This window comes from Mustelus asterias, chromosome 25 (assembly GCF_964213995.1).
Source record: "Mustelus asterias chromosome 25, sMusAst1.hap1.1, whole genome shotgun sequence".
Lineage (NCBI taxonomy): Eukaryota > Metazoa > Chordata > Chondrichthyes > Carcharhiniformes > Triakidae > Mustelus > Mustelus asterias.
The window spans coordinates 55,845,595-55,872,168 of NC_135825.1; the positions used below are offsets into that span (position 1 = coordinate 55,845,595).

Consider the following 26,574-nt stretch of genomic DNA (forward strand, 5'->3'; position numbering starts at 1 on the left):
CAGTGACCCAAGCCAGGAATCGAACCCGGGTCCCTGGCTCTGTGAGGCAGCAGTGCTAACCACTGTGCCGCCCATTTTATTCCTAAAATACCTAAAAGAACATTCGTAAATGGTTGTCACACAAAGTGTAATAATATTCAAATTCTCGACACATGTTGCACAATGAGGAGCTTCAGTACAATGGTGATATTAACTATGTGTAATATTCATTGTGTACGGCACGGGCGCACAGTGGGCGGCACGGTAGCACAGTGGTTAGCACTGCTGCTTCACAGCTCCAGGGTCCCGGGTTCGATTCCCGGCTCGGGTCACTATCTGTGTGGAGTTTGCACATTCTCCCCGTGTCTGCGTGGGTTTCCTGCGGGTGCTCCGGTTTCCTCCCACAGTCCAAAGATGTGCGGGTTAGGTTGATTGGCCAGGTTAAAAATTGTCCCTTAGAGTCCTGAGATGTGTAGGTTAGAGGGATTAGCGGGTAAATATGTGGGGGTAGGGCCTGGATGGGATTGTGGTCGGTGCAGACTCGATGGGCCGAATGGCCTCCTTCTGCACTGTAGGGTTTCTATGATTCTATGATACATTCAGTCAGTCATAAAGCCCGAGGGGTTCGATGCAATTTCTGGCTCTTTCTCAATTAATTTGCGAGAGCGGGTAAATACCTCTCTCTCTCCGGTATTTACCCACTCTCTCTCTCTCTCTCTCTCCGGTATTTACCCGCTCTCTCTCTCTCCGGGATTTACCCGCTCTCTCTCTCTCCGGTATTTACCCGCTCTCTCTCTCCGGTATTTACCCCCTCTCTCTCTCCGGTATTTACCCCCTCTCTCTCTCCGGGATTTACCCGCTCTCTCTCTCTCTCTCCGGGATTTACCCGCTCTCTCTTTCTCCGGTATTTACCCGCTCTCTCCCTCTCTCTCTCCGGTATTTACCCGCTCTCTCTCTCTCTGGTATTTACCCGCTCTCTCTCTCCGGTACATACCCACTCTCTCTCTCCGGTATTTACCCGCTCTCTCTCTCTCCGGTATTTACCCACTCTCTCTCCGGTATTTACCCGCTCTCTCTCTCTCTCTCTCTCCGGTATTGACCCGCTCTCTCTCTCTCCGGTATTTACCCGCTCTCTCTCTCTGGGATTTACCCGCTCTCTCTCTCTCCGGTATTTACCCACTCTCTCTCTCTCCGGTATTTACCCACTCTCTCTCTCTCTCTCTCCGGTATTTACCCACTCTCTCTCTCTCCAGTATTTACCCGCTCTCCCTCTCTCTCTGGTATTTACCCGCTCTCTCTCTCTCTCTCTGGTATTTACCCGCTCTCTCTCTCCGGTATTTACCCACTCTCTCTCTCCGGTATTTACCCGCTCTCTCTCTCTCTCCGGTATTTACCCGCTCTCTCTCTCCGGTATTTACCCACTCTCTCTCTCTCTCTCCGGTATTTACCCGCTCTCTCTCTCCGGTATTGACCCGCTCTCTCTCTCTCTGGGATTTACCCGCTCTCTCTCTCTCCGGGATTTACCCACTCTCTCTCTCTCCGGTATTTACCCACTCTCTCTCTCTCTCTCTCTGGTATTTACCCACTCTCTCTCTCTCCCCGGTAGTTACCCACTCACTCTCTCTCTCCGGTATTTACCCGCTCTCACTCTTTCTCTCCGGGATTTACCCGCTCTCTCTCTCCGGTATTTACCCGCTCTCTCTCTCCGGGATTTACCCACTCTCTCTCTCTCTCTCTCTCCGGTATTTACCCGCTCTCTCTCTCTCTCCGGTATTTACCCGCTCTCTCTCTCTCTCTCCGGTATTTACCCGCTCTCTCTCTCTGGTATTTACCCACTCTCTCTCTCCGGTATTTACCCGCTCTCTCTCTCTCCGGTATTTACCCGCTCCCTCTCTGTCTCCGGTATTTACCTGCTCTCTCTTTCTCCGGTATTTACCCGCTCTCTCCCTCTCTCTCTCCGGTATTTACCCGCTCTCTCTCTCTCTGGTATTTACCCGCTCTCTCTCTCCGGTACATACCCACTCTCTCTCTCCGGTATTTACCCGCTCTCTCTCTCTCCGGTATTTACCCACTCTCTCTCCGGTATTTACCCGCTCTCTCTCTCTCTCTCTCTCCGGTATTGACCCGCTCTCTCTCTCTCCGGTATTTACCCGCTCTCTCTCTCTGGGATTTACCCGCTCTCTCTCTCTCCGGTATTTACCCACTCTCTCTCTCTCCGGTATTTACCCACTCTCTCTCTCTCTCTCCGGTATTTACCCACTCTCTCTCTCTCCAGTATTTACCCGCTCTCTCTCTCTCTCTGGTATTTACCCGCTCTCTCTCTCTCTCTGGTATTTACCCGCTCTCTCTCTCCGGTATTTACCCGCTCTCTCTCTCCGGTATTTACCCGCTCTCTCTCTCTCTCCGGTATTTACCCGCTCTCTCTCTCCGGTATTGACCCGCTCTCTCTCTCTCTGGGATTTACCCGCTCTCTCTCTCTCCGGGATTTACCCACTCTCTCTCTCTCCGGTATTTACCCACTCTCTCTCTCTCTCTCTCTGGTATTTACCCACTCTCTCTCTCTCCCCGGTAGTTACCCACTCACTCTCTCTCTCCGGTATTTACCCGCTCTCTCTCTTTCTCTCCGGGATTTACCCGCTCTCTCTCTCCGGTATTTACCCGCTCTCTCTCTCCGGGATTTACCCACTCTCTCTCTCTCTCTCTCTCCGGTATTTACCCGCTCTCTCTCTCTCTCCGGTATTTACCCGCTCTCTCTCTCTCTCTCCGGTATTTACCCGCTCTCTCTCTGGTATTTACCCACTCTCTCTCTCCGGTATTTACCCGCTCTCTCTCTCTCCGGTATTTACCCGCTCCCTCTCTGTCTCCGGTATTTACCTGCTCTCTCTCTCTCTCTCCGGTATTTACCCGCTCTCTCTCTCTCCGGTATTTACCCGCTCTCTCTCTCTGGTATTTACCCGCTTTCTCTCTCTCTTTCTCTCCGTTATTTACCCGCTCTCTCTCTCTCTCTGGTATTTACCCGCTCTCTCTCTCTCTCTCCGGTATTTACCCACTCTCTCTCTCCGGTATTTACCCGCTCTCTCTCTCTCCGGTATTTACCCGCTCTCTCTCTCTCTCCGGTATTTACCCACTCTCTCTCTCTCTCCGGTATTTACCCGCTCTCTCTCTCTCTCTCCGGTATTTACCCGCTCTCTCTCTCTCTCCCCGGTATTTACCCGCTCTCTCTCTCTGGTATTTACCCGCTCTCTCTCTCTCCGGTATTTACCCGCTCTCTCTCCGGTATTTACCCGCTCTCTCTCTCTCTCTCCGGTATTTACCCACTCTCTCTCTCCGGTATTTACCCGCTCTCTCTCTCTCTCCGGTATTTACCCGCTCTCTCACTCTCTCTCCGGTATTTACCCACTCTCTCTCTCTCTCTCCGGTATTTACCCGCTCTCTCTCTCGCTCTCCGGTATTTACCCACTCTCTCTCTCTCCAGTATTTACCCGCTCTCTCTCTCTCTCTGGTATTTACCCACTCTCTCTCTCTCTCCAGTATTTACCCGCTCTCTCTCTCTCTCTCCGGTGTTTACCTGCTCTCTCTCTCTCTCTCTCCGGTATTTACCCGCTCTCTCTCTCTCCGGTATTTACCCGCTCTCTCTCTCTCTCCGGTATTTACCCGCTCTCTCTCTCTCTCTCCGGTATTTACCCGCTCTCTCTCTCTCTCTCCGGTATTTACCCGCTCTCTCTCCGGTATTTACCCGCTCTCTCTCTCTCTGGTATTTACCCACTCTCTCTCTCTCTCCGGTATTTACCCACTCTCTCTCTCTCTCCGGTATTTACCCACTCTCTCTCTCTCTCCGGTATTTACCCGCTCTCTCTCTCTCTCTCCGGTATTTACCCGCTCGCTCTCTCTCTGGTATTTACCCGCTCTCTCTCTCTGGTATTTACCCGCTCTCTCTCTCTGGTATTTACCCGCTCTCCCTCTCTCTCCGGTATTTACCCGCTCTCTCTCTCTCCGGTATTTACCCGCTCTCTCTCTCCGGTATTTACCCGCTCTCTCTCTCCGGTATTTACCCGCTCTCTCTCTCTCTCTGGTATTTACCCGCTCTCTCTCTCTCTCTGGTATTTACCCGCTCTCTCTCTCTCTCTGGTATTTACCCGCGCTCTCTCCGGTATTTACCCGCTCTCTCTCTCTCTCCGGTATTTACCCGCTCTCTCTCTCCGGTATTTACCCGCTCTCTCTCTCTCTCCGGTATTTACCCGCTCTCTCTCTCTCTCCGGTATTTACCCGCTCTCTCTCTCTCTCCGGTATGTACCCGCTCTCTCTCTCTCTGGTATTTACCCGCTCTCTCTCTCCGGTATTTACCCGCTCTCACTCTCTCTCTCCGGTATTTACCCGCTCTCTCTCTCTCCGGTATTTACCTGCTCTCTCTCTCTCTCCGGTATTTACCCGCTCTCTCTCTCTCTCCGGTATTTACCCGCTCTCTCTCTCTCTCCGGTATTTACCCGCTCTCTCTCTCTCCGGTATTTACCCACTCTCTCTCTCTCTCTCCGGTATTTACCCACTCTCTCTCTCTCTCCGGTATTAACCCGCTCTCTCTCTCTCTCTCCGGTATTTACCCGCTCTCTCTCTCCAGTATTTACCTGCTCTCTCTCTCTCTCTCTGGTATTTACCCGCTCTCTCTCTCTCTCCGGTATTTACCCGCTCCCTCTCTCCGGTATTTACCCGCTCTCTCTCTCTCTGGTATTTACCCGCTCTCTCTCTCTGGTATTTACCCGCTCTCTCTCTCTCTCTCTCTCCGGTATTTACCCGCTCTCTCTCTCTCTGGTATTTACCCGCTCTCTCTCTCCGGTATTTACCCGCTCTCTCTCTCTCTGGTATTTACCCGCTCTCTCTCTCTCTCTCTGGTATTTACCCGCTCTCTCTCCGGTATTTACCCGCTCTCTCTCTCTCTCCGGTATTTACCCGCTCTCTCTCTCCGGTATTTACCCGCTCTCTCTCTCTCTCCCCGGTATTTACCCGCTCTCTCTCTCTCTCTCCGGTATTTACCCGCTCTCTCTCCGGTATTTACCCGCTCTCTCTCTCACCGGTATTTACCCGCTCTCTCTCTCCGGTATTTACCCGCTCTCTCTCTCCGGTATTTACCCGCTCTCTCTCTCTCCGGTATTTACCCGCTCTCTCTCTCTCTCCGGTATTTACCCGCTCTCTCTCTCTCTCCGGTATTTACCCGCTCTCTCTCTCTCTCCGGTATTTACCCGCTCTCTCTCTCTCCGGTATTTACCCGCTCTCTCTCTCTCTCCGGTATTTACCCGCTCTCTCTATCTCTCCGGAATTTACCCGCTCTCTCTCTCTCTCTCCGGTATTTACCCGCTCTCTCTCTCCGGTATTTACCCGCTCTCTCTCTCTCTCTCCGGTATTTACCCGCTCTCTCTCTCTCCGGTATTTACCCGCTCTCTCTCTCTCTCCAGTATTTACCCGCTCTCTCTCTCTCTCCGGTATTTACCCGCTCTCTCTCTCTCTCCGGTATTTACCCGCTCTCTCTCTCTCTCCGGTATTTACCCGCTCTCTCTCTCTGGTATTTACCCGCTCTCTCTCTCTCTCCGGTATTTACCCGCTCTCTCTCTCTCTCCGGTATTTACCCGCTCTCTCTCTCTCCGGTATTTACCCGCTCTCTCTCTCTCCGGTATTTACCCGCTCTCTCTCTCTCCGGTATTTACCCGCTCTCTCTCTCTCTCCGGTATTTACCCGCTCTCTCTCTCTCTCTCCGGTATTTACCCGCTCTCTCTCTCTCCGGTATTTACCCGCTCTCTCTCTCTCCGGTATTTACCCGCTCTCTCTCTCTCTCCGGTATTTACCCGCTCTCTCTCTCTCCGGTATTTACCTGCTCTCTCTCTCTCTCCGGTATTTACCCGCTCTCTCTCTCTCTCCGGTATTTACCCGCTCTCTCTCTCTCTCCGGTATTTACCCGCTCTCTCTCTCTCCGGTATTTACCCACTCTCTCTCTCTCTCCGGTATTTACCCACTCTCTCTCTCCGGTATTTACCCGCTCTCTCTCTCTCTCTCCGGTATTTACCCGCTCTCTCTCTCTCTCTCCGGTATTTACCCGCTCTCTCTCTCTCTCTGGTATTTACCTGCTCTCTCTCTCTCTGGTATTTACCCGCTCTCTCTCTCTCTCCGGTATTTACCCGCTCCCTCTCTCTCCGGTATTTACCCGCTCTCTCTCTCTGGTATTTACCCGCTCTCTCCCTCTGGTATTTACCCGCTCTCTCTCTCTCTCCGGTATTTACCCGCTCTCTCTCTCTCTCTCTCCGGTATTTACCCGCTCTCTCTCTCCGGTATTTACCCGCTCTCTCTCTCTCTGGTATTTACCCGCTCTCTCTCTCTCTCTCTGGTATTTACCCGCTCTCTCTCCGGTATTTACCCGCTCTCTCTCTCTCTCCCCGGTATTTACCCGCTCTCTCTCTCTCTCTCTGGTATTTACCCGCTCTCTCTCTCCGGTATTTACCCGCTCTCTCTCTCTCTCCCCGGTATTTACCCGCTCTCTCTCTCTCTCTCCGGTATTTACCCGCTCTCTCTCCGGTATTTACCCGCTCTCTCTCTCACCGGTATTTACCCGCTCTCTCTCTCCGGTATTTACCCGCTCTCACTCTCTCCGGTATTTACCCGCTCTCTCTCTCCGGTATTTACCCGCTCTCTCTCTCTCTCCGGTATTTACCCGCTCTCTCTCTCTCTCCGGTATTTACCCGCTCTCTCTCTCTCTCTCTCTCCGGTATTTACCCGCTCTCTCTCTCTCCGGTATTAACCCGCTCTCTCTCTCTCTCCGGTATTTACCCGCTCTCTCTCTCTCCGGTATTTACCCGCTCTCTCTCTCTCCGGTATTTACCCGCTCTCTCTCTCTCCGGTATTTACCCGCTCTCTCTCCGGTATTTACCCGCTCTCTCTGTCTCTCTCCGGTATTTACCCGCTCTCTCTGTCTCTCTCCGGTATTTACCCGCTCTCTCTCTCTCTCCGGTATTTACCCGCTCTCTCTCTCTCTCCGGTATTTACCCGCTCTCTCTCTCTCTCCGGTATTTACCCGCTCTCTCTCTCTCTCCGGTATTTACCCGCTCTCTCTCTCTCTCTCACTCCGGTATTTACCCGCTCTCTCTCTCTCCGGTATTTACCCGCTCTCTCTCTCTCTCCGGTATTTACCCGCTCTCTCTCTCCGGTATTTACCCGCTCTCTCTCTCTCCGGTATTTACCCGCTCTCTCTCTCCGGTATTTACCCGCTCTCTCTCTCCCTCTCCGGTATTTACCCGCTCTCTCTCTCTCCGGTATTTACCCGCTCGCTCTCTCCGGTATTTACCCGCTCTCTCTCTCCGGTATTTACCCGCTCTCTCTCTCTCTCTCCGGTATTTAACCGCTCTCTCTCTCTCCGGTATTTACCCGCTCTCTCTATCTCTCCGGTATTTACCCGCTCTCTCTCTCTCTCTCCGGTATTTACCCGCTCTCACTCTCTCTCTCTCTCTCCGGTATTTACCCGCTCTCTCTCTCTCTCCGGTATTTACCCGCTCTCTCTCTCTCTCTCCGGTATTTACCCGCTCTCTCTCTCTCCGGCATTTACCCGCTCTCTCTCTCTCCGGTATTTACCCACTCTCTCTCTCTCTCCGGTATTTACCCACTCTCTCTCTCTCTCTGGTATTTACCCGCTCTCTCTCTCTCCGGCATTTACCCGCTCTCTCTCTTTCTCCGGTATTTACCCGCTCTCTCTCTCTCTCTCTCCGGTATTTACCCGCTCTCTCTCTCTCTCTCTCCGGTATTTACCCGCTCTCTCTCTCTCCGGTATTTACCCACTCTCTCTCTCTCTCTCCGGTATTTACCCGCTCTCTCTCTCCGGTATTTACCCACTCTCTCTCTCTCTCTCCGGTATTTACCCACTCTCTCTCTCTCTCTCTCCGGTATTTACCCGCTCTCTCTCTCTCCGGTATTTACCCGCTCTCTCTCTCTCTCCGGTATTTCCCCGCTCTCTCTCTCTCCGGTATTTACCCGCTCTCTCTCTCTCCGGTATTTACCCGCTCTCTCTCCGGTATTTACCCGCTCTCTCTCTCTCTCTCTCCGGTATTTACCCGCTCTCTCTCTCTCCGGTATTTACCCGCTCTCTCACTCCGGTATTTACCCGCTCTCTCTCTCCGGTATTTACCCGCTCTCCCTCTCTCTCTCTCCGGTATTTACCCGCTCTCTCTCTCTCCGGTATTTACCCGCTCTCTCTCTCTCCGGTATTTACCCGCTCTCTCTCTCTCTCTCTCCGGTATTTACCCGCTCTCTCTCTCTCCGGTATTTACCCGCTCTCTCTCTCTCTCCGGTATTTACCCGCTCTCTCTCTCTCCGGTATTTACCCGCTCTCTCTCTCTCCGGTATTTACCCGCTCTCTCTCTCTCTCTCCGGTATTTACCCACTCTCTCTCTCCGGTATTTACCCGCACTCTCTCTCTCTCTCCGGTATTTACCCGCTCTCTCTCTCTCTCTCTGGTATTTACCCGCTCTCTCTCTCCGGTATTTACCCGCTCTCCCTCTCTCTCTCTCCGGTATTTACCCGCTCTCTCTCTCTCCGGTATTTACCCGCTCTCTCTCTCTCTCTCTCCGGTATTTACCCGCTCTCTCTCTCTCCGGTATTTACCCGCTCTCTCTCTCTCTCCGGTATTTACCCGCTCTCTCTCTCTCCGGTATTTACCCGCTCTCTCTCTCTCCGGTATTTACCCGCTCTCTCTCTCTCCGGTATTTACCCGCTCTCTCTCTCTCTCTCCGGTATTTACCCACTCTCTCTCTCTCTCTCCGGTATTTACCCGCTCTCTCTCTCTCTCTCTCCGGTATTTACCCGCTCTCTCTCTCCAGTATTTACCCGCTCTCTCTCTCTCTGGTATTTACCTGCTCTCTCTCTCTCTCTCTCTGGTATTTACCCGCTCTCTCTCTCTCTCTCCGGTATTTACCCGCTCCCTCTCTCTCTCTCCGGTATTTACCCGCTCTCTCTCTCTGGTATTTACCCGCTCTCTCTCTCTGGTATTTACCCGCTCTCTCTCTCTCTCTCTCTCTCCGGTATTTACCCGCTCTCTCTCTCTCTCTCTCCGGTATTTACCCGCTCTCTCTCTCCGGTATTTACCCGCTCTCTCTCTCTCTCTCTGGTATTTACCCGCTCTCTCTCTCTCTCTCTGGTATTTACCCGCTCTCTCTCCGGTATTTACCCGCTCTCTCTCTCTCTCCGGTATTTACCCGCTCTCTCTCTCCGGTATTTACCCGCTCTCTCTCTCTCTCCCCGGTATTTACCCGCTCTCTCTCTCTCTCTCCGGTATTTACCCGCTCTCTCTCCGGTATTTACCCGCTCTCTCTCTCACCGGTATTTACCCGCTCTCTCTCCGGTATTTACCCGCTCTCACTCTCTCTCTCCGGTATTTACCCGCTCTCTCTCTCTCCGGTATTTACCCGCTCTCTCTCTCTCTCCGGTATTTACCCGCTCTCTCTCTCTCTCCGGTATTTACCCGCTCTCTCTCTCTCTCCGGTATTTACCCGCTCTCTCTCTCTCTCTCTCTCCGGTATTTACCCGCTCTCCCTCTCTCCGGTATTTACCCGCTCTCTCTCTCTCTCCGGTATTTACCCGCTCTCTCTCTCTCCGGTATTTACCCGCTCTCTCTCTCTCCGGTATTTACCCGCTCTCTCTCTCTCCGGTATTTACCCGCTCTCTCTCTCTCTCCGGTATTTACCCGCTCTCTCTCTCTCTCCGGTATTTACCCGCTCTCTCTCTCTCTCCGGTATTTACCCGCTCTCTCTCTCTCTCTCACTCCGGTATTTACCCGCTCTCTCTCTCCGGTATTTACCCGCTCTCTCTCTCTCCGGTATTTACCCGCTCTCTCTCTCTCTCTCCGGTATTTCCCCGCTCTCTCTCTCCGGTATTTACCCGCTCTCTCTCTCTCTCTCCGGTATTTACCCGCTCGCTCTCTCCGGTATTTACCCGCTCTCTCTCTCCGGTATTTACCCGCTCTCTCTCTCTCTCTCCGGTATTTACCCGCTCTCTCTCTCTCCGGTATTTACCCGCTCTCTCTATCTCTCCGGTATTTACCCGCTCTCTCTCTCTCTCTCCGGTATTTACCCGCTCTCACTCTCTCCGGTATTTACCCGCTCTCTCTCTCTCTCTCTCTCCGGTATTTACCCGCTCTCTCTCTCTCTCTCCGGTATTTACCCGCTCTCTCTCTCTCTCCGGCATTTACCCGCTCTCTCTCTCTCCGGTATTTACCCACTCTCTCTCTCTCTCTCCGGTATTTACCCGCTCTCTCTCTCTCTCCGGCATTTACCCGCTCTCTCTCTCTCCGGTATTTACCCGCTCTCTCTCTTTCTCCGGTATTTACCCGCTCTCTCTCTCTCCGGTATTTACCCGCTCTCTCTCTCTCTCCGGTATTTACCCGCTCTCTCTCTCCGGTATTTACCCGCTCTCTCTCTCTCTCTCTCTCCGGTATTTTAATTTTTACCGGTTGTTTTTGACGCCGGTTGGACGTTGTTCTCCGTCATTTCCGTTCAGTTTTCGCGGGCTCCGCGCGCAGCTTCCGGTGCCTTTGGCGGGAACCCGCACCCACTCCAGCCCGGGTGGCGGGAAACCCGCTCATTCTGTGTGTGTGGCGTGGACCCCGCCGACGCTGCCTGGTTGTTGGGAATGGTGCGGAAAGCACAGAGAGATGGGCAGAGTGGCCGCACTGTAAACACACACTGATAGTCTCAACCTGCCTGTCCCTGGAGACCAGCTCCAGGGTTTGCGCTGGATCCAGTGCTGAACTCAACACTGATCCCAGTAAAAATCATACATCTGCCAATTGGGTCTAAATCCTTCCCCTGCCCCGCCTCTTAAAATCGAGTCAGTCCTAAACTTCTGAATGAAACAAATCTGGAAGATACACGAATTTCCCACTTGATATTTTTATCTTCCCCCCTCTCCTCTGTGTGAACTTCCTTGGGTTACAATTACAGATCCCCTGACATTTCTCCCAAGTGGGTAGTGACAAAATTTGAGAATTAGCAGCCTATTCCACTACAGTAACCATCACAGCAGTGTTAAGTTTTGGCAGGGATTGCTGGGCAGGTGATCATGAGTGGAAATTCGACCTGATATTTCCTTTTTTCTCTCCTTTCAACAGCTGGACCCCTGTTGCTGTGCCCAAAACCTTTAGCTGGGGTCAACTAACCCAATAAAGCTATAGAATGTGATTGAATGTACGGACATTGCACACACATAGCCGGTGAAGTTGACTTAGCAATCAGACCATTACTTCTTCATAACAAAAAGGTCTGCAATGATGTTTGGCCTCATCAAAAGCAAATTTCTGCAGATGCAGGAATCTGAAACAAAAAACAGAAAGTGCTGGAAGATCTCAGCAGGTCTGACAGCATCTGTGGAGGAAGAATAGAGCCAACATTTGGAGTCCAGAGGATTTGAAACATTTAAGTCATTCAGACTTGAAACATTAGCTGTGTTCTCTCTCCGCACGTTGTAAAACCTGCCATGATTTCCAGAATTTTCCTTTTATGTTTCTGGCCTTCATTCATTGTTGGCATCACATAATGGCGATGCAGTAATCAGCCTGTCAAACCAAAAATGTTTAATTTAAATGTTTAAAGCACAAAAACAGGCCATCCGGCCCTAATGACTCAATGGTGTTAATGCTTCGCAGATGATTAAGTTAAAAATTAACTTTCTTTAGGAAACTGCCTCCACCTACAGGAAAAACTGAAGGCAGAGGGCGGGAGCTGTCACGTGATTTTTAGAGTTTCATACAAAACAGGGATATTTTGCATAACGATTGCTTTAATTAATACTTATGTTCATCTGATCAGTGTTGTGTTATCATAATTTTAAGTTTCTAAGTTTATCAGTCACAAGTAGGCTTACATTAACACTGCAATGAAGTTACTGTGAAAATCCCCTAGTAGCTGCACTCTGGCACCTGTTCGGATACACTGAGGGAGAACTTAGCACGGCCAATGCACCCTAACCAGCACGTCTTTTGGACGTGGGAGGCAGCATTCTAAAACTCTTCTTCAGCTTTTAGTAGTTTTCCAGTTGCCACGTGCAGTCAGTTTAGGTCAGTATGTTGGAAATTTTTCTCCATTCACTAGTTTAGAAGGGGAAAGATGCAAGAAGCTCAAAGGCTTCCATCTGTTTGATAAAGATAAGGACTGTTCATGACCTAGACAAGAAATTGAATGATGTACCCCTTTTCTCATTTCTAACTGTGAAGGAGGATCAGCAAAATAATTCATGTTAGCTCAATCTTGAACACTACCAAAGGTCAGATTTACGAAATGAGTTACTGGAAGCTTGGCAGGAGGTGTTAAATAACAAATTGTACTAGGAATGTAGCATTTGTGAGTAAACCTAACCAGAAGAAATGAAGAGCAGCTTTAAGAATTTCCTTTCTACTATACCATCATTTATTTAAAGAAAGTGTTTCCAACAATATGGCAAACAATATTTCCAACAATTATGGCAAATGGAGAGGGAGAAGCTGTGAAAAAGTTTTAAAAATTGAACAAAAATTTAGGTAAAATGTGACCAAAAGGGGAAAGGAAATGATCAAAGTTACATTCATAACCTATTTGATATCTACCGCACTTTTCTCTAAATTAAGGTTTGATCATTTTTCCTCATTTGCAAATTTTTATTTGTTTTAAATCATTTAGATTTCTGGTATGTTAATAAAATCGAACAGATTTAAAGTTTATTTATTAGTGTCACAAGCAAGGCTTACATTAACACTGCAATGAAGTTACTGTGAAACTCCCCTAGTCGCCACACTCCGGCACCTGTTCGGGTCAGTGCACCTAACCAGCACATCTTTCAGACTGTAGGAGGAATCCGGAGCACCTGGAGGAAACCCATGCAGACATGGGGAGAACATACAAACTCCACATGGGCAGTGACCCAAGCTGGGAATCGAACCCGGGTCCCTGGCACTGTGAGGCAGCGGTGCTAACCACTGTGCCACCCCTACTGAAAATTTTCACCTATCATGCTGTTACATTTCACCCCAAAAAGAGCGGTAAAATATCAATACAATGTAGGGCTGGATTTGCCGTACCAAGGAAGGCGAGTGGGGGATTTAAAAACCTCTGACATTAAAACGGACTACATTTGCCCTACAAAAGTATTTACATCTGCTCAAAAAGTTATGACACCCACACTGCTGTTAAAGGCCCGAGCAGCAGCCAAAATGGGGTCTATTTCTACTCACCCAGTTCAAATGGCGCTACTGAGTTTGAGTTTCCTACCTGTGTGAATCACACCTGGTCATCTAACTGCTGCTGAAAAAAATGGATCTGTTGGAATTGGGGGCAGGAAATAAAGGATACAGGAGATAGACAAGAACGTAGAGGGCACAATCAGATCAGCAATGATCTCATCAAATGGCAGAGCAGGCCTGTGAAGCCAAATACTACTCCTCAGTCATATGCTTATGATTCCTACATCGGAGTTCCACCAGCCATTTTTAAAGGTCTGCAGAGTGATAGCATGTGACATTTATGCAATGGCAAATTAAAGAGTTTGTAAACCTGAGAAGTTGTGCTGCCAAGATGAAGTGACTTTGGTACGTCACTGTCCGTGACTAAAGGTGATGTAAGAGTGAATTAACATATTTAGTAAAGCAGGCAGATCTAACACCCTTGCATTAGAGGAAAATCACATGTAGTCAGATGCTATACTAAAGATCCTAACATCAGCATAACTTGCCAGCAAGGCTATTTATTTGTTTGAAGAACTGATTGTTTCCGAACTACATTACGGGTGGCACGGTAGCACAGTGGTTAGCATTGCTGCTTCACAGCTCCAGGGACCTGGGTTCGATTCCCGGCTTGGGTCACTGTCTGTGTGGAGTTTGCACATTCTCCTCGTGTCTGCGTGGGTTTCCTCCGGGCGCTCCGGTTTCCTCCCACAGTCCAAAGATGTGCGGGTTAGGTTGATTGGCTATGCTAAAAATTGCCCTTAGTGTCCTGAGATGCGTAGGTTAGAGGGATTAGTGGGTAAATATGTAGGGATATAGGTGTAGGGCCTGGGTGGGATTGTGGTCGGTGCAGACTCAATGGGCCAAATGGCGTCTTTCTGTGCTGTAGGATTTCTATGATTACAGAAAAGCTTTTGGGTTAAAGTTTAATAAACCTATGTAGAAAGATTGGAATTTTAAAACAACGTTCTGTGTACTGAACAACTGTGCAGTCTGTATTGGGGACTTCAAGCTGTATCAGGGGAGAGGTTTATCTGGGGTAGTTCCCTCCATGCTCGAATCATGAATAAACTATTGCAACCTGTCCCTAGGTCTCCTGTGGTTAGTTGTATGAAGTCCACAACAGCGAAATGATGCACAAAAAAAGAAGTTTTTCCCTAATTTATTTATTTTCTGACCCGCTCTCTGTACATCTTTTCTTTAATAGGATGGTGCAGCTGGCCTGGATTTAGCTGCCTTTGACTGAGGCTGTTTTTGATTAGGACATACATTGCAAACAGCACGAGGTAAAACAGTATCTGGATTTTCCTTCAGCCAGCATTTGAGGTAGATAATGAAGTAATGAGTGGCATTGCTCCAATGTTCTGAAATATAGTGGCCCAGTTTAAAAGCAAAATTTGTCCACCATAGATAGCATGCTAAATTGAAATTAATGTCTTGTACCTTACCTAGTTTTTCATTGATAAACAATATTTTCCAATAAACTCCAGTTATCTTAATTGCACTTAAAAAAAGGGGACACAGACAAATACCAACTGCTGCTGGAGGGTCATCAACTCGGTGAAGGACGCTCTTTGGTCTGCCTGAAACTTGCTGACTTTCCAGTGCAAAGATTTGTCCTCGATCGAGTGTTGCAACTGGCACATTCCAAGGTCCAGGACTACATGCTGAGGGACGCTGTCGAGCTTGGGGCAGCCGCCACAAAGGCACAATGGGGAAAGGCCACCATTTAAAGCCTTTCAATCAAAGCAGACTGAGGGGCCAGTAACTGTAAAAACACCCTTGGACTGAGTAACTGTGTGCAACTCTAAAAATAACAGTGAAATGTGAGGAATGTATATAATTTGATGAACTGAACTGTAATGTATGTAATGTCTCAGAATTGAGCACTGTAAAATATTGAAGTTAAGGAAATTGTAAATATGAAAATTTTTGCACTGTTTGTAATGATTGGAAATGTCATTTCTGTAATGTTTTATGAATAAAGTATCTTTTTGAAATAAAAAAACTTCTTGACCTTTTGGCTAAGATCAAGTACAGTTTTGCTGTCCTGCACTTGATAGAAGTCAGAGGTTACACGGAGGCTTCATTTGATGCAATTTTTAAAAACGGCATCTCGGCCTTCTGGCTAAGATGCAAAAGGGACCAAGCACTGAAGGGGGTGCAACGTCTGCTCCTATCAGTTTGGATCATGCAAGATCAAGCCCAAGACAGGAAGAGGCTTGCCTATCTTGTCAACTTAGATCTGTCTCATTGGGTGAGACTTTGATCGGATTGAATTGGATATAACAAAAAAAAGCACAGACTGGGCAAAATACATCAGGCATAACCATAAAAAAAAACAAACTCCAGGTAAAAGTCTCATCGCTGGTTGAGATCCACTGTAAAGCAGTCATAAAACATACACCCAAGAGGTTTACTACATTCGTAGAGTTTATCCAGATGTAATATCAGCAACGAAAGAGAGAATAAGGCTCAGTAGTAAGAATAAGGCAATGCCAAATGTGGTCACCGATAAGTTCATTTTAAAATCCACAAAGTGACATCAAGGTTAAGCAGTTTTGGAATAAAACCCTGGGTTGGAAATGAAGGAGGATCATCCAGCAACATGCAGGGCCAACCTCTCTCATTTACAATTCTGAAAACAAATCCAATACTTTTCCACATCACTTTTCTCTCTCCTCTCCTAAAATAGGAAGTTGCAGTCCAAAATACACAACATAGCTTCAAATTTGCTTTTAATCAAATTATGTCTCTGCTCTCCTGAAGGTATCAGATCGGTGTGTGTGGGGGGGGTGGAATTTTAACCTAAAAATAAACCCAGTGAGGTTTAGGTCAGGTAACCGGTTCAAGTATTAAAGTCCTGAAACCTTAAAACCCCCAAGTCAAATCGCTCTTAAACCTTCCCATTGCCAGTTTATGGTGGGCAAGCAACTAACTCCAAGGAAATAGGTTGGCACTTTAATTATGAGGCCAAGTGCTTCATTGTTAGTCAACATTGTGAGTTATGGACAGCCTGGATTCCCAATGCTCGCAACAGGTGAGTACTGCCAAAGCCAGGAAGCAAGCACTTTGTTACTCAACAGCTGGACCCAGCTTGCCTGCCTGGGTCATCCCTGGCAGTCAGTAATGTTAGACTCATGTTGAGTGTAAGGAATCTCCCCTGGTGGATCAGGCAAGTTAAAATTCAGCCCAAAGTTCGATTGACGCTCCCCACTGTTACCCATGTAGCAGTTCAAACATGCACCAAGAGTTTGAATTTCAACAAGTTATTTGCTGAAGAGGAAATGGATGGAATCACTAAGCCCAATTCTCTACTCACTTGATATCACTGCATGTATGAAATTGTCCTCCTGAAATGCAAATGTTCTCTTCCTTAACTCAGGTGGTGAGCCCAATTTAGAGAATTCCTGTTCATGCATCAGCTGGACAATTAACCAAAATCAAGAATAAACCGATACTTGCCTGGCTCAACGTCATTATTCCCAATTTATTGATGTGAATTTCTGGTAACCTGGACTATAATATCCCTTAAAGTTTCACAAATTCATAAGTTCTCAGATGTTATGAACTGTTCGTTCCCCCAGTGATCTGGGTTTCTTCAATCCAGCCTTTATTGGTCTCCGACATGTTAGAATCTTACCTCATTACAGGATATCTTCAGATACATCCGAGTCTGATCACTGCTCTCCACCCACATGTCAACTATTGGGAAAAATCCATTCATTTGCAACTGCAATTTCAACATTAGAAGGCTTGACTCAATAATTCAATTTGCATAATTCCTCTGCTCAAACACATCACCCCTACTTTTGATGCCCATGTCCTCATTAAAACCATTATGCTCAGCCATTATTTCTGCTCCCTCAAATACAAGGGACACCAACTTGAACAGATATGGACAATACCTATTCCTCTCCAAAGTCCTTGAACATAGTTACCTCCCAAATCCATGTTCATCCTGCCTTGAACTCCAAAGATGCGTGGGTTAGGTTGATTGGCTATGCTAAATTGACTTAGTGTCAGGAGATTAGTAGGATAAATACATGGGGTTGTCAGTGCAGACTCAAATGGGCTGAATGGCCCCCTTCTGCACTGTAGGGATTCTATGAATCACTGTTTCCATTACCACAAATAACCAAAACAGCCTGTTAGCTTCTTTCCAGGCTTGATAAGCATTTCCAGCATCCACAATATTTTGCTCTTGCTCTGTCATACAGTCAGCTATGACTGCACTTGGTTTGACTTATCCATCCAGTCATAACCAAAAGAATCACTCAAACAACACATTTCTCTCCTTGTCAACATGCTACTTATTGATGTAAATATAGCATTGATTCCTACATGTACACTGCTGACATTTAGCACCATTTCACCATCTCCCAAGTTACTGGTCTGTTCATTAGACAATTTATTCCTACATAACACTGGAAAAAACCAAAGTCATAATTTATTCCTTAGCCACTAATTCCCCCTCCTCCTTTGCAGCTGATTGAGACTGAACCAAGACATTTGCTACCATAGTTGATCCTAAAATGAGCTTCCCATAAACTTATCCAGCCCTTACCAAGACCATTGCCACCTCCATTCACCTGATACTTCCATTGGCTCATTTGCTACTGAAATCATTAATTTTATATTTGACTATTCCAACCCGTCTGGCTGGCCTTCTATCCTCCTGAATGGAAATCAAAACTCTGCCATCTATGTCTTAACTTGCAAAGTCCCATTCATCTACCTTGTGTGCTTGTCAGCCTACATGGTCAGTGTCTCAATTTTCTCATTGTTTTCAAATGCCTCCATGGCCTTCACATCACCTGCAGCCCTTCAACTGTTCGAGGTGTCAATGTCCTTCCAATCATGGCACCTTGAGCATCTATTTTAAAACCACTCCACCATCGGTAGATGGGCCTTTGACCCCTCAAAACTTCTGCTGCTCTTTCATCCTAGATGTTCTTGAAAGCTTACCACCTTGGCCAAGCTTTTGGTAACCTGCACAATATAGAATGTGGCTTGCCATCAAACTCTATGAACAGCCTTACATTGAAGGTGCAATATGCTCAGGGCTGGTTCACCTTTTCTTTTTGCACATCTATAAACATTCCTCAGAATCCAAAATATTTTATAAGTGCTCAAAATGTTTTTAATAGTCCTGTTATACTTCAACACCTTAAAAAAATCCAAGTCATTACAATACACAAAAGGATTTTATTTGTTTTGTGCCATATATTTATATTTCAGAATCATCCAAATTTACCAGAAGAATCTTCAGGACAAATCAAAATTTATTATCCCATTATACTTCAACTAATGATTGAAGTAACATTTATTTTTGTCTGAAACATCTTGAGGCAGTCACTAAGTGCAACTTGGAGGAGTCGATGAGATGGCATTGTTCCTCCAACTGAATGACTGGAGTTCAGATCCAAGTCGAGCTCAGTTTGGAGTTGCAGATATTTTAAAAGCAAGCAAACGTTACAGTGCATCAAAAAACAACATGCAGGACTGCAGACTTCACCAGAAAGCCTTTAAGATGTCCACCAAGTACAATCAAGAAAATTATCTAAACAGTTACTTAAGGCACAAGTACTTCATTTAGAATTACAAGTGATTGTGGGTAACATGGCAGAACAAGGCCCAATCAGGCAGAAAAGGGAAATTATCCCTTGCACAGGCACTACAAGATATTACAGCAAGATGTTTGGTCAGCTCTGAACACTGATTGCAGGTATCTGGACTATTGAACTACATCCAGATGGCATGATACTGTTTGCATCTTTAACTTTGGTAAACTTGCATCTCGATGATCAATTCAACAATGTGTCCTAACAGATTCATACAAGCATTAAGGGGCTGCTGAATTGAAGCTAAAATCATCCAAGTGGTTTTTAAGCAAGATTACCAGTTGTGGGTAGTCCTGTATAAAAATCAGACTGATGTGCCCACCTGAGGAAACTCAGTCCTTTAAATCGTTGGAAACATGAGAAATTAGTGTGCTCATCCATTACACTGCCTAGCCCCACACCCTTTGAATGCAGAAGATAAATGCCTATAAAAAAAAAGGTAAAAATTATTGCATTGCATGATGCTACATCACTGTCACCAACAGTTCCATGTGAAAAATCACTGACTTTCACACATTCTTCAGTGCCAGGTGTAGTACAGCAGTGTGTGAAGTGCAAATAAAAAAATGAAACAAAGGCAGCAGCATATCCACCAACACACCGCTGCAATAGTTTTCAATTGCTCTTATGAAATATGCTGAAGTCTAAAAAGCAATTGGACATCCAAAATGGTTGCAGTTGGAAGAGACAAGGTTTAAATCCATACAGATGGTGATGTACACACTAAACATGAAGCTCAATTTTATGCTTTTCAAACAGATTAACTGACAAATACATAAGTGTAATGTACTATGTACAAATACACACTTGATATGGAGAACATTAGTATTAAATGCAACTTGCACACAAACCAGCTTGTGTATATCAGTAAGGCAAACACCACTGTTTGAAGTGCAAATATTTCCATTTAGTTTGCGCATCACTTTCTCCTTTCCCTCAAGCCCAATCTCACTTAGTAAACAAAGCGCATTCCTTGTGCATATCCAAGTTTATCCAAGTTGGGGTTGCATGCAAACTGAATCATGGGAGGTGGGCCACACATGAGAATCAAGACATCATCATCAGGTGCAGGCAGATGTTCCCTGATCATGTCAGAATTCAAAAAGCCTTCACTGAAATCCCAACCTAAAACAGAAAAATAATTTTGCATTAAAAACAGATCTATTTGGATAGCTCCAAGAACAAAAAACCTACAGTGCCCATCAAGAGCTAGTTTCCATTACCAAAAGGTCAATTCCTGGTGTGTTTGAAGCATTTGGTGGAGCCGCCCTGTGCAAGACTAAGTAGATTGTGAGTTACTAAATCACCGTCATCTCGCAGGCAATTAGGGATGGGCAATACTGCTGGCCCAGTGAGTGATGTGCATATCCCATGAATGAATTTAACATGTTTCTGCAAGATTTCAAATAGACAAGGCTGAAAAAGGGACAACTAAAATTGAATTTATCCAAATTAATCTAATGTTGCACTGGCTGATACTTGTGACCATGGCAAGAAGTCTCACAACACCAGGTTAAAGTCCATCAGGTTTATTTGGTAGCGCAAGCTTTTGGAGTGCCACTCCATCAGGTCAGTCACCCGGTGATGGGGCAGCGCTCAAAGCCCGTGCTACTAAATAAACCTGTTGGACTTTAACCTGGTGTTGAGACTTCTTACTGTGCCCACCCCAGTCCAACACCAGCATCTTCACATCATAACTTATCATTGTGGAGGGAATCTGTAATGAGTCCCTGAGCTTCTCACTAGGTGGTTTTAAGGGCAACGCTATTCTTCGGAATCAGTTGTACCAATTAAAATATGAATGGTGATCAGATTCTGTTGAAAGTTCAGCACAGGAGGCCACTCAGCACACCGAGTCAGTGACAGGATTATAATCCCATTGAATTTTCCTCATTCAACTTTGCTTAAATAACCATCTGCAGTTGTGTATCCCAGCTTGCAATTAAACTCTCAAAAACACAACATAATTGACCTCTATGCACTTGGTGCTAAATCGTCAACAATCCTTATTTGGTTTTAATTAGTTGACCTCAGCTAGGGCATTTCACTTTTAGCCCCAGTGCTCCTGGTGCTTAAGGTGACAATTGCTGGAATGTAGACATTTGGACGTAGCCAAGGGCAGGTTCATGCTCAGCTACTGATGCACCCATGGATGACCAGCTGGGCTCAAATGAATGAATCGCCAAAGAAGTTAAAATTTAAAATGGGATGAATATGTGTTAATTCACCCACAGCAAGAAAATACTTGATATTGAGATGCATGAGCTTTACAAATGAAGCTAAACAACTTAGTTGAAGAAAGTCTCAGAACAGGAAGGAAAGTAACTCATTTTAAAAAACAGGATTTTTAAGAACTTGGTCTACAGTAACTATTAACCCACGTGCATCAAAATGATACAATCCTTATTACTCCCCAATTAATCCTTAATCTGCACAAATTGTAAAGACTCTGGTCTCTTTTTGCTGCCTTTTTTTCTAATGATATGTTCTTCACCCTCTTCTACAAGGAGGGTGTATTTCATTAAAGATTTTTGCTTAGAGTTTGATTTTTAGCCGCTCATCTCCAAGGGGATGTTGAAATGAGTAACCCCTGAAGAACAAGTTTGCATACCTATCATGAACAAATTAAAAACTGAAAATTTGGCTCCAATCTCAAGTACAGTCAAATTAAGAATCAAGAACATTTAAAAGTTCCCATTGGCCAATACCAAAAGGAATTCATTGCAATTTTACTTGAGCTGCAAAGAAAAACTTTTGGATCTACCTTCAGGAGCCTTATCCACTGTATACCACAGCCTAAAGCGATCAGCATACTGAGCTTGAATTTCCTCCAAGTCATCACGAAGCAGAATGTCCTTTTCAGTCTAAAATAAAAAATATTGAAAAATGTTTTGTTTAACTTGCATTGAATCTCTAGTGCAGAAGGAGGCCATCTGACCCATTGGGTCTGCTCTGACTCTGACAGAGCATCTTATCCAGGCCCTATCCCCATAACTTCACATATTTACCCCACTAATCCCTCTAACTCACAGATCTTGGGACACTAAGGGCCAATCCACCCAACCTGTTCATCTTTGGACTGTGGGAGGAAACCCAGGGAGAACGTGCAAACTCTACACAGATAGTCACCCAAGGTAGGAATCGAACCCAGATCCATGGCACCGAGGCAACAGTGCTAACCATTGTACTGCTGCGCCACCTTGAAAGACAGCAGCAACCAGTATGCACACCGATTTAAATCTAAGAATAGTGAAAAAAAAGGAAATGCCATTTTAATGAAAAAACTTAATTACTCAACTCAAATGCATTTCCTAATGCACACCAAGTCCCATCAGCCAGTGACCTACAATGATTCCTGGCTTATAAATGCCTCAATTTATAATTCTCTTGTTTAAATCCTATTGTCTTGATCCTTCCCATCTCCAACTTGCTTCAGCCATTCAACCCTTCAGTAACTGGATTCCTCCACTCCTTCCCCTTTGGAACATTTCCAATTTTCTTTCTTCCATTACTGACAATTGTACCTCGAGCTGTAATGGTCTGAAGCTTGAATTTCCCTTCTAAATCACTTTCACTTTAAAAGGTGTTATAAACCCCTCTAAGCTTTTGGTCAACTGCCCCAATGTCTTTAGTACTGTGCCAATTCTTTGCTTATTATGCTCCTATAAAGCACTTTGCAAACTTTTACTATCCCAAAACAGTGGCATATAAATGAAAGTTACTGTTGAATGGTTGACTAAATAGCCAATTTGATTTGGCCTCAAAAAGGACGTAGTAAGTTCTCACTAAATATCCACAGTACTGAATTGCTGCCGACTTTACATTACTACATTCTAGGAGATGCTAAGTGCCTTTTCTGGGTTATTCACCCAAAGTAAAATGTTGGTACAAGGCAGTGGTCCCAAATACATTCAATAGATGTGACGTGGCTGCAATGGCAAATTTAAAATAATTTTATTGGCAAAGGTTTTTTCATTAGAAAACCATTCTAAACGTGTAGAAGTCTTCCAGTTCTATATTCACAAGAATTTAGTTACTTTTCCCATCTAATGCAGTTTCACCCACCAGAATCACAAATGCCAAAATAATTGTATGGTTTGAGTAGTTTTGCATAGACAACATGTCACAAATGCCTGCCAAGCAATATAATTCAAATTTTAAAGCTGTTTTTAAATTAGGACCATCAGTTATGGCTTACCAGTTGAACTCGAGTCAGAAGACAGAGTACAAAGCTAATTTGAGGCGGACACTAAGCACTAGGTCTGCTGCACGAAGGTGCCATTTTTCTGAGGTGTTAAACCAAAGTCCTGCCTGCCCTTTTGGGTAGATATTAAACACTTCACTGCGACTATCTTCAGAAAAGCAGGGCCTCAACCAACATCAAGACAAACAATCCTACCTCACTGCCACTTCTGGGATCTTATTGTGCACAAAATGGCTGCCACATTTTCCTACAATAGTGTCTGCACATCAGGTTGTGAAAAGTGCTATCCAAGTTGTTGCTTTTAAAATACTCCCACTACAATGGCTTTAATTAAATCAGTCTCATTTCAACACAAGTGAATATTTTAGTCTACTCACTTGATTAGCGAAAAGTAAATAGCACATAGTTGGGTCTTCCTGATCCTTCATGATGGCATGAATTAATTGCAGCATTGGAGTAATACCTACAGAAGGCGGCAGCAGGTGAGTAAAATGCATCCAAACAAAATTTAATGTAGTTGAATGTGCTAGTATTTAATCTGGTCCTACAGGTGTGCCAACATCCCATGTTCTGTCAGTTTGAATCACTTTACTCCCATGTAAAATATTCTATTTAACTTAAGGAAAATAAAGTCTTAATTTCTTTAATCTTCCCTGCATGCAATTTAATTTATATTGAAAACCATGCATGGCTGTGTCTTTAAAAGCCATGTGCAAGGCATACTGATGGAGATGCCGGCATTGGACTGGGGTTAACACAGTAAGAGTTTTAACAACACCAGGTTAAAGTCCAACAGGTTTATTTGGTAGCAAATGCCATTAGCTTTCAGAGCACTGCTCCTTCGTCAGATGGAGTGGAAATCTGCTCTCAAACAGACTCTGTGCCCTGTTTGAGAGCAGATTTCCACTCCATCTGAGGAAGGAGCAGCGCTCCGAAAGCTAATGGCATTTGCTACCAAATAAACCTGTTGAACTTTAACCTGTTGTTAAAACTCTTACAAGGCATACAAGGCATGTAGACAAGGATTCCAAATTGAAGTAAAGGTTGGGATGGTTTTCAGGGCAGGAAAACCAAACAATGTATTTGTACCTTCTACATATGTGAGCACACCCCCCCCCCCCCCCCCACCCTCTATTCATCTTTAGAACAACCAAGTTCTCAGATGTGGAGTTTTCATGAAGGCCCCTATTTGACAGTACAAGAGATGGATTCAAATAGAGGAAACTGTTGGAGAAGACATTTGTATATTTTAAAACTAGCAAGGAGGTAGTAGTCAACTGTCACAAGTATAATAGTCACTCAACAGAACCCCATTAAATCTACAATAAAGCTAAAAGTAGTAAATAATATTTTCAACCAAGTACATACCAGATCCACCTGCTATCATACCAAGCTTTTTAGCATATTTGGTTTCTGGGGGTGATTTCTTGTCAGGCTGGATGGCAAATTCACCTAGGGGGAAAAACAAAAATTTATCATGGCAACTGTTCCACTCCACTCAGCCAACCCCCACAAGAGGAGTCATGACCTAAAGTTCCAAACCTGAGATATGTGCATTTCAATGGCCAACTGCTTGTGAAATGCAAAGCAATTATGCAAAATACCCTTGTCTTTAGCTTACAGGTATAGTTCAAACATCATCGCCCCTACGCCGGCTCTTTTGATGACATGACTGGGACGCCTGTGCTCTTGACCATTTCCACTTCATCCCCATTTGATGTAGATGGGCATGTCCTCCACTACACTTCCTGAAGTTGATGACCATCTCCATTTTATTGTTGTCACACGTTTCACTAAATTCTCTTTCCTGTACTCCATCTCATTGTTGTTTGAGATCAAACTCATTACAGTAGTGTCATCCACAAACCTAAAAATGCCTATTCCACAGACAAGAATACAAAAAACACTTCCACCTACACACAATTGCTCAGACATGTTTTGTGTACATCACAACCTCAATTGTAAAATCACTTGTGGTAAATTACTACTTAATTCCCAAAAAGGGAATTATTGCCCAATTCATTTTAGAATTGCCAATAACACAAAGAACCGATCTACAGGAAACAGCTCCATGTAGTGGGAGAAGCTGAAAATCCAGGCCTGGCAAGAACTCATGGGACTATTACAGCTTTCAAAGCACATTATGGGTTACTGCACATTGCATTACAAAACTATATTGAGGATTTAACTACATCTCCCAATTTTACAAATAATCCAGTCCTTGGTTAAGTCTCATCTGAGAGGACAGGCCCACTAATGTTGTGGACCCAATGTTTTACTGTTGGTGAACACAGCATTGTGTTCTTAGAACAGAATCCATTCCATGGTTTTAGCTTTCGATTACACAAGGCATTAAAACTTACTGATTAGACCCAACTGATAAATCTGAGGAAAGTGAGGGCACAAAATACACTTCGATTGGAGAATTCAATGTCCACAAAGTGGCTCTCAGTAGTACATCATATACTGGAGGAACCACCAGGAGGTGGTAATCTACCTGTTGCAGACACAATGGGTGGAATTTTCAGTGCCCTTACACACCCCACCCCAGTAGCAGTGGACGCAGCCTGCTATGGGCCAGGTTTCCAGTTTGATGCACCCCTTGCCAGAGGGAAACTTGTGACAAGGGTTCACTGTCAGCAGGAGCAGAAGAAACCAGCAAGAAAAGTCGGTAAATTCTAGTCACTGTTCAGGGCAATGAGAACTGCACAGGTGAAGACAAAGTCTGGCCTTCAAAATAGGCAAATCCTCCACTATATACAGTGGTATGGCAGTATACTAAATAGCAGGGAGGGATAGATTAAAGAAAATCTCAGCCTAAATCTACGCATTGATCAGATGCTACAGATCAGTCACAATTGCATTACAACTTGAAATTGCCTGCGTGGAACATCCTGCATTCCTCCACCAGCATCAATTCAGGTTCAGTGGAACGAGAGAGTGTAGGAGGGGAGGGGTCCATGTGGACAGATCAGCAAAAATGTTTATTCAGGTGGCTAAAGGAATGTTCTGGTTGAGCTATATACAGCCCTGCTTAGACTATGTTAGGAACATTGACCACCTAACCATAGAAAAGCTTTTACTATCCCTTGAGTACAGCGTAGATTCTCCAGAATGTTGCCAGGGTTTCAAGAAGTGAATTATGAAAGGCAAAACTGGATTTGTATTCCAAGGAGCATACATGGCTAAGGGAAGATTTGATTGAGGTTTTTTAAAAAAAACTTAAGAAACTTGTTGGCTGATGGGAGACTTTAGGATAATTGGACACAAGTCAGCTCATTCCAGGGAAGTTAGGAAATGCCTCAAAGGGTGGCTGAAGTGTGAAACTCTTAACCATTAAAGCAGATGTCAGTCTTATTACTTGTAAATCACACTAGCCCCAGTGAGAAAATGAGTTACCATAGATTGTTGTATACAAATTGATCCAGCATATACAATGACCCCATTTCTTTGGCCCAAAAATGTTTTGCAGATACTCAGTGTACAAGGTCTGTCACAACATACTAGGATGTGGAGATGCCAGCATTGGACTGGGGTAAGCACAGTAAGAA

At 45.5% G+C, this 26,574-nt stretch overlaps 2 protein-coding genes across 10 annotated transcripts in view; both read right to left on the reverse strand.

Annotated features, from left to right (window-relative positions):
• Nucleotides 1-13,329, reverse strand: part of fance (FA complementation group E) — a 42,963-nt gene extending 29,634 nt beyond the window's left edge. For 2 of the 8 annotated variants that reach the window (XM_078197845.1, XM_078197839.1), the window contains exon 1: nt 13,245-13,329. In XM_078197845.1, coding sequence (XP_078053971.1) covers nt 13,245-13,267 — 23 coding nt within the window. In that variant the 5' untranslated portion in view covers nt 13,268-13,329. Of the gene's footprint in view, nt 1-10,359; nt 10,515-13,244 lie in introns of those variants that run through there. The other 6 variants (XM_078197847.1, XM_078197842.1, XM_078197840.1 and 3 more) reach the window with 5 other exon arrangements.
• Nucleotides 13,330-18,462: 5,133 nt separating this feature from the next.
• The window catches only part of LOC144479197 (NADH-cytochrome b5 reductase 3-like), a 29,203-nt gene continuing 21,091 nt past the window's right edge, over nt 18,463-26,574 (reverse strand). For both annotated transcript variants that reach the window (XM_078197849.1, XM_078197848.1), the window contains 4 exons: nt 24,392-24,475; nt 23,401-23,486; nt 21,584-21,683; nt 18,463-19,944 (listed from right to left, as the gene is read on the reverse strand). In XM_078197849.1, the coding sequence (XP_078053975.1) occupies nt 19,772-19,944; nt 21,584-21,683; nt 23,401-23,486; nt 24,392-24,475 (443 nt within the window). In that variant the 3' untranslated portion in view covers nt 18,463-19,771. The remainder of the gene's footprint in view (nt 19,945-21,583; nt 21,684-23,400; nt 23,487-24,391; nt 24,476-26,574) is intronic.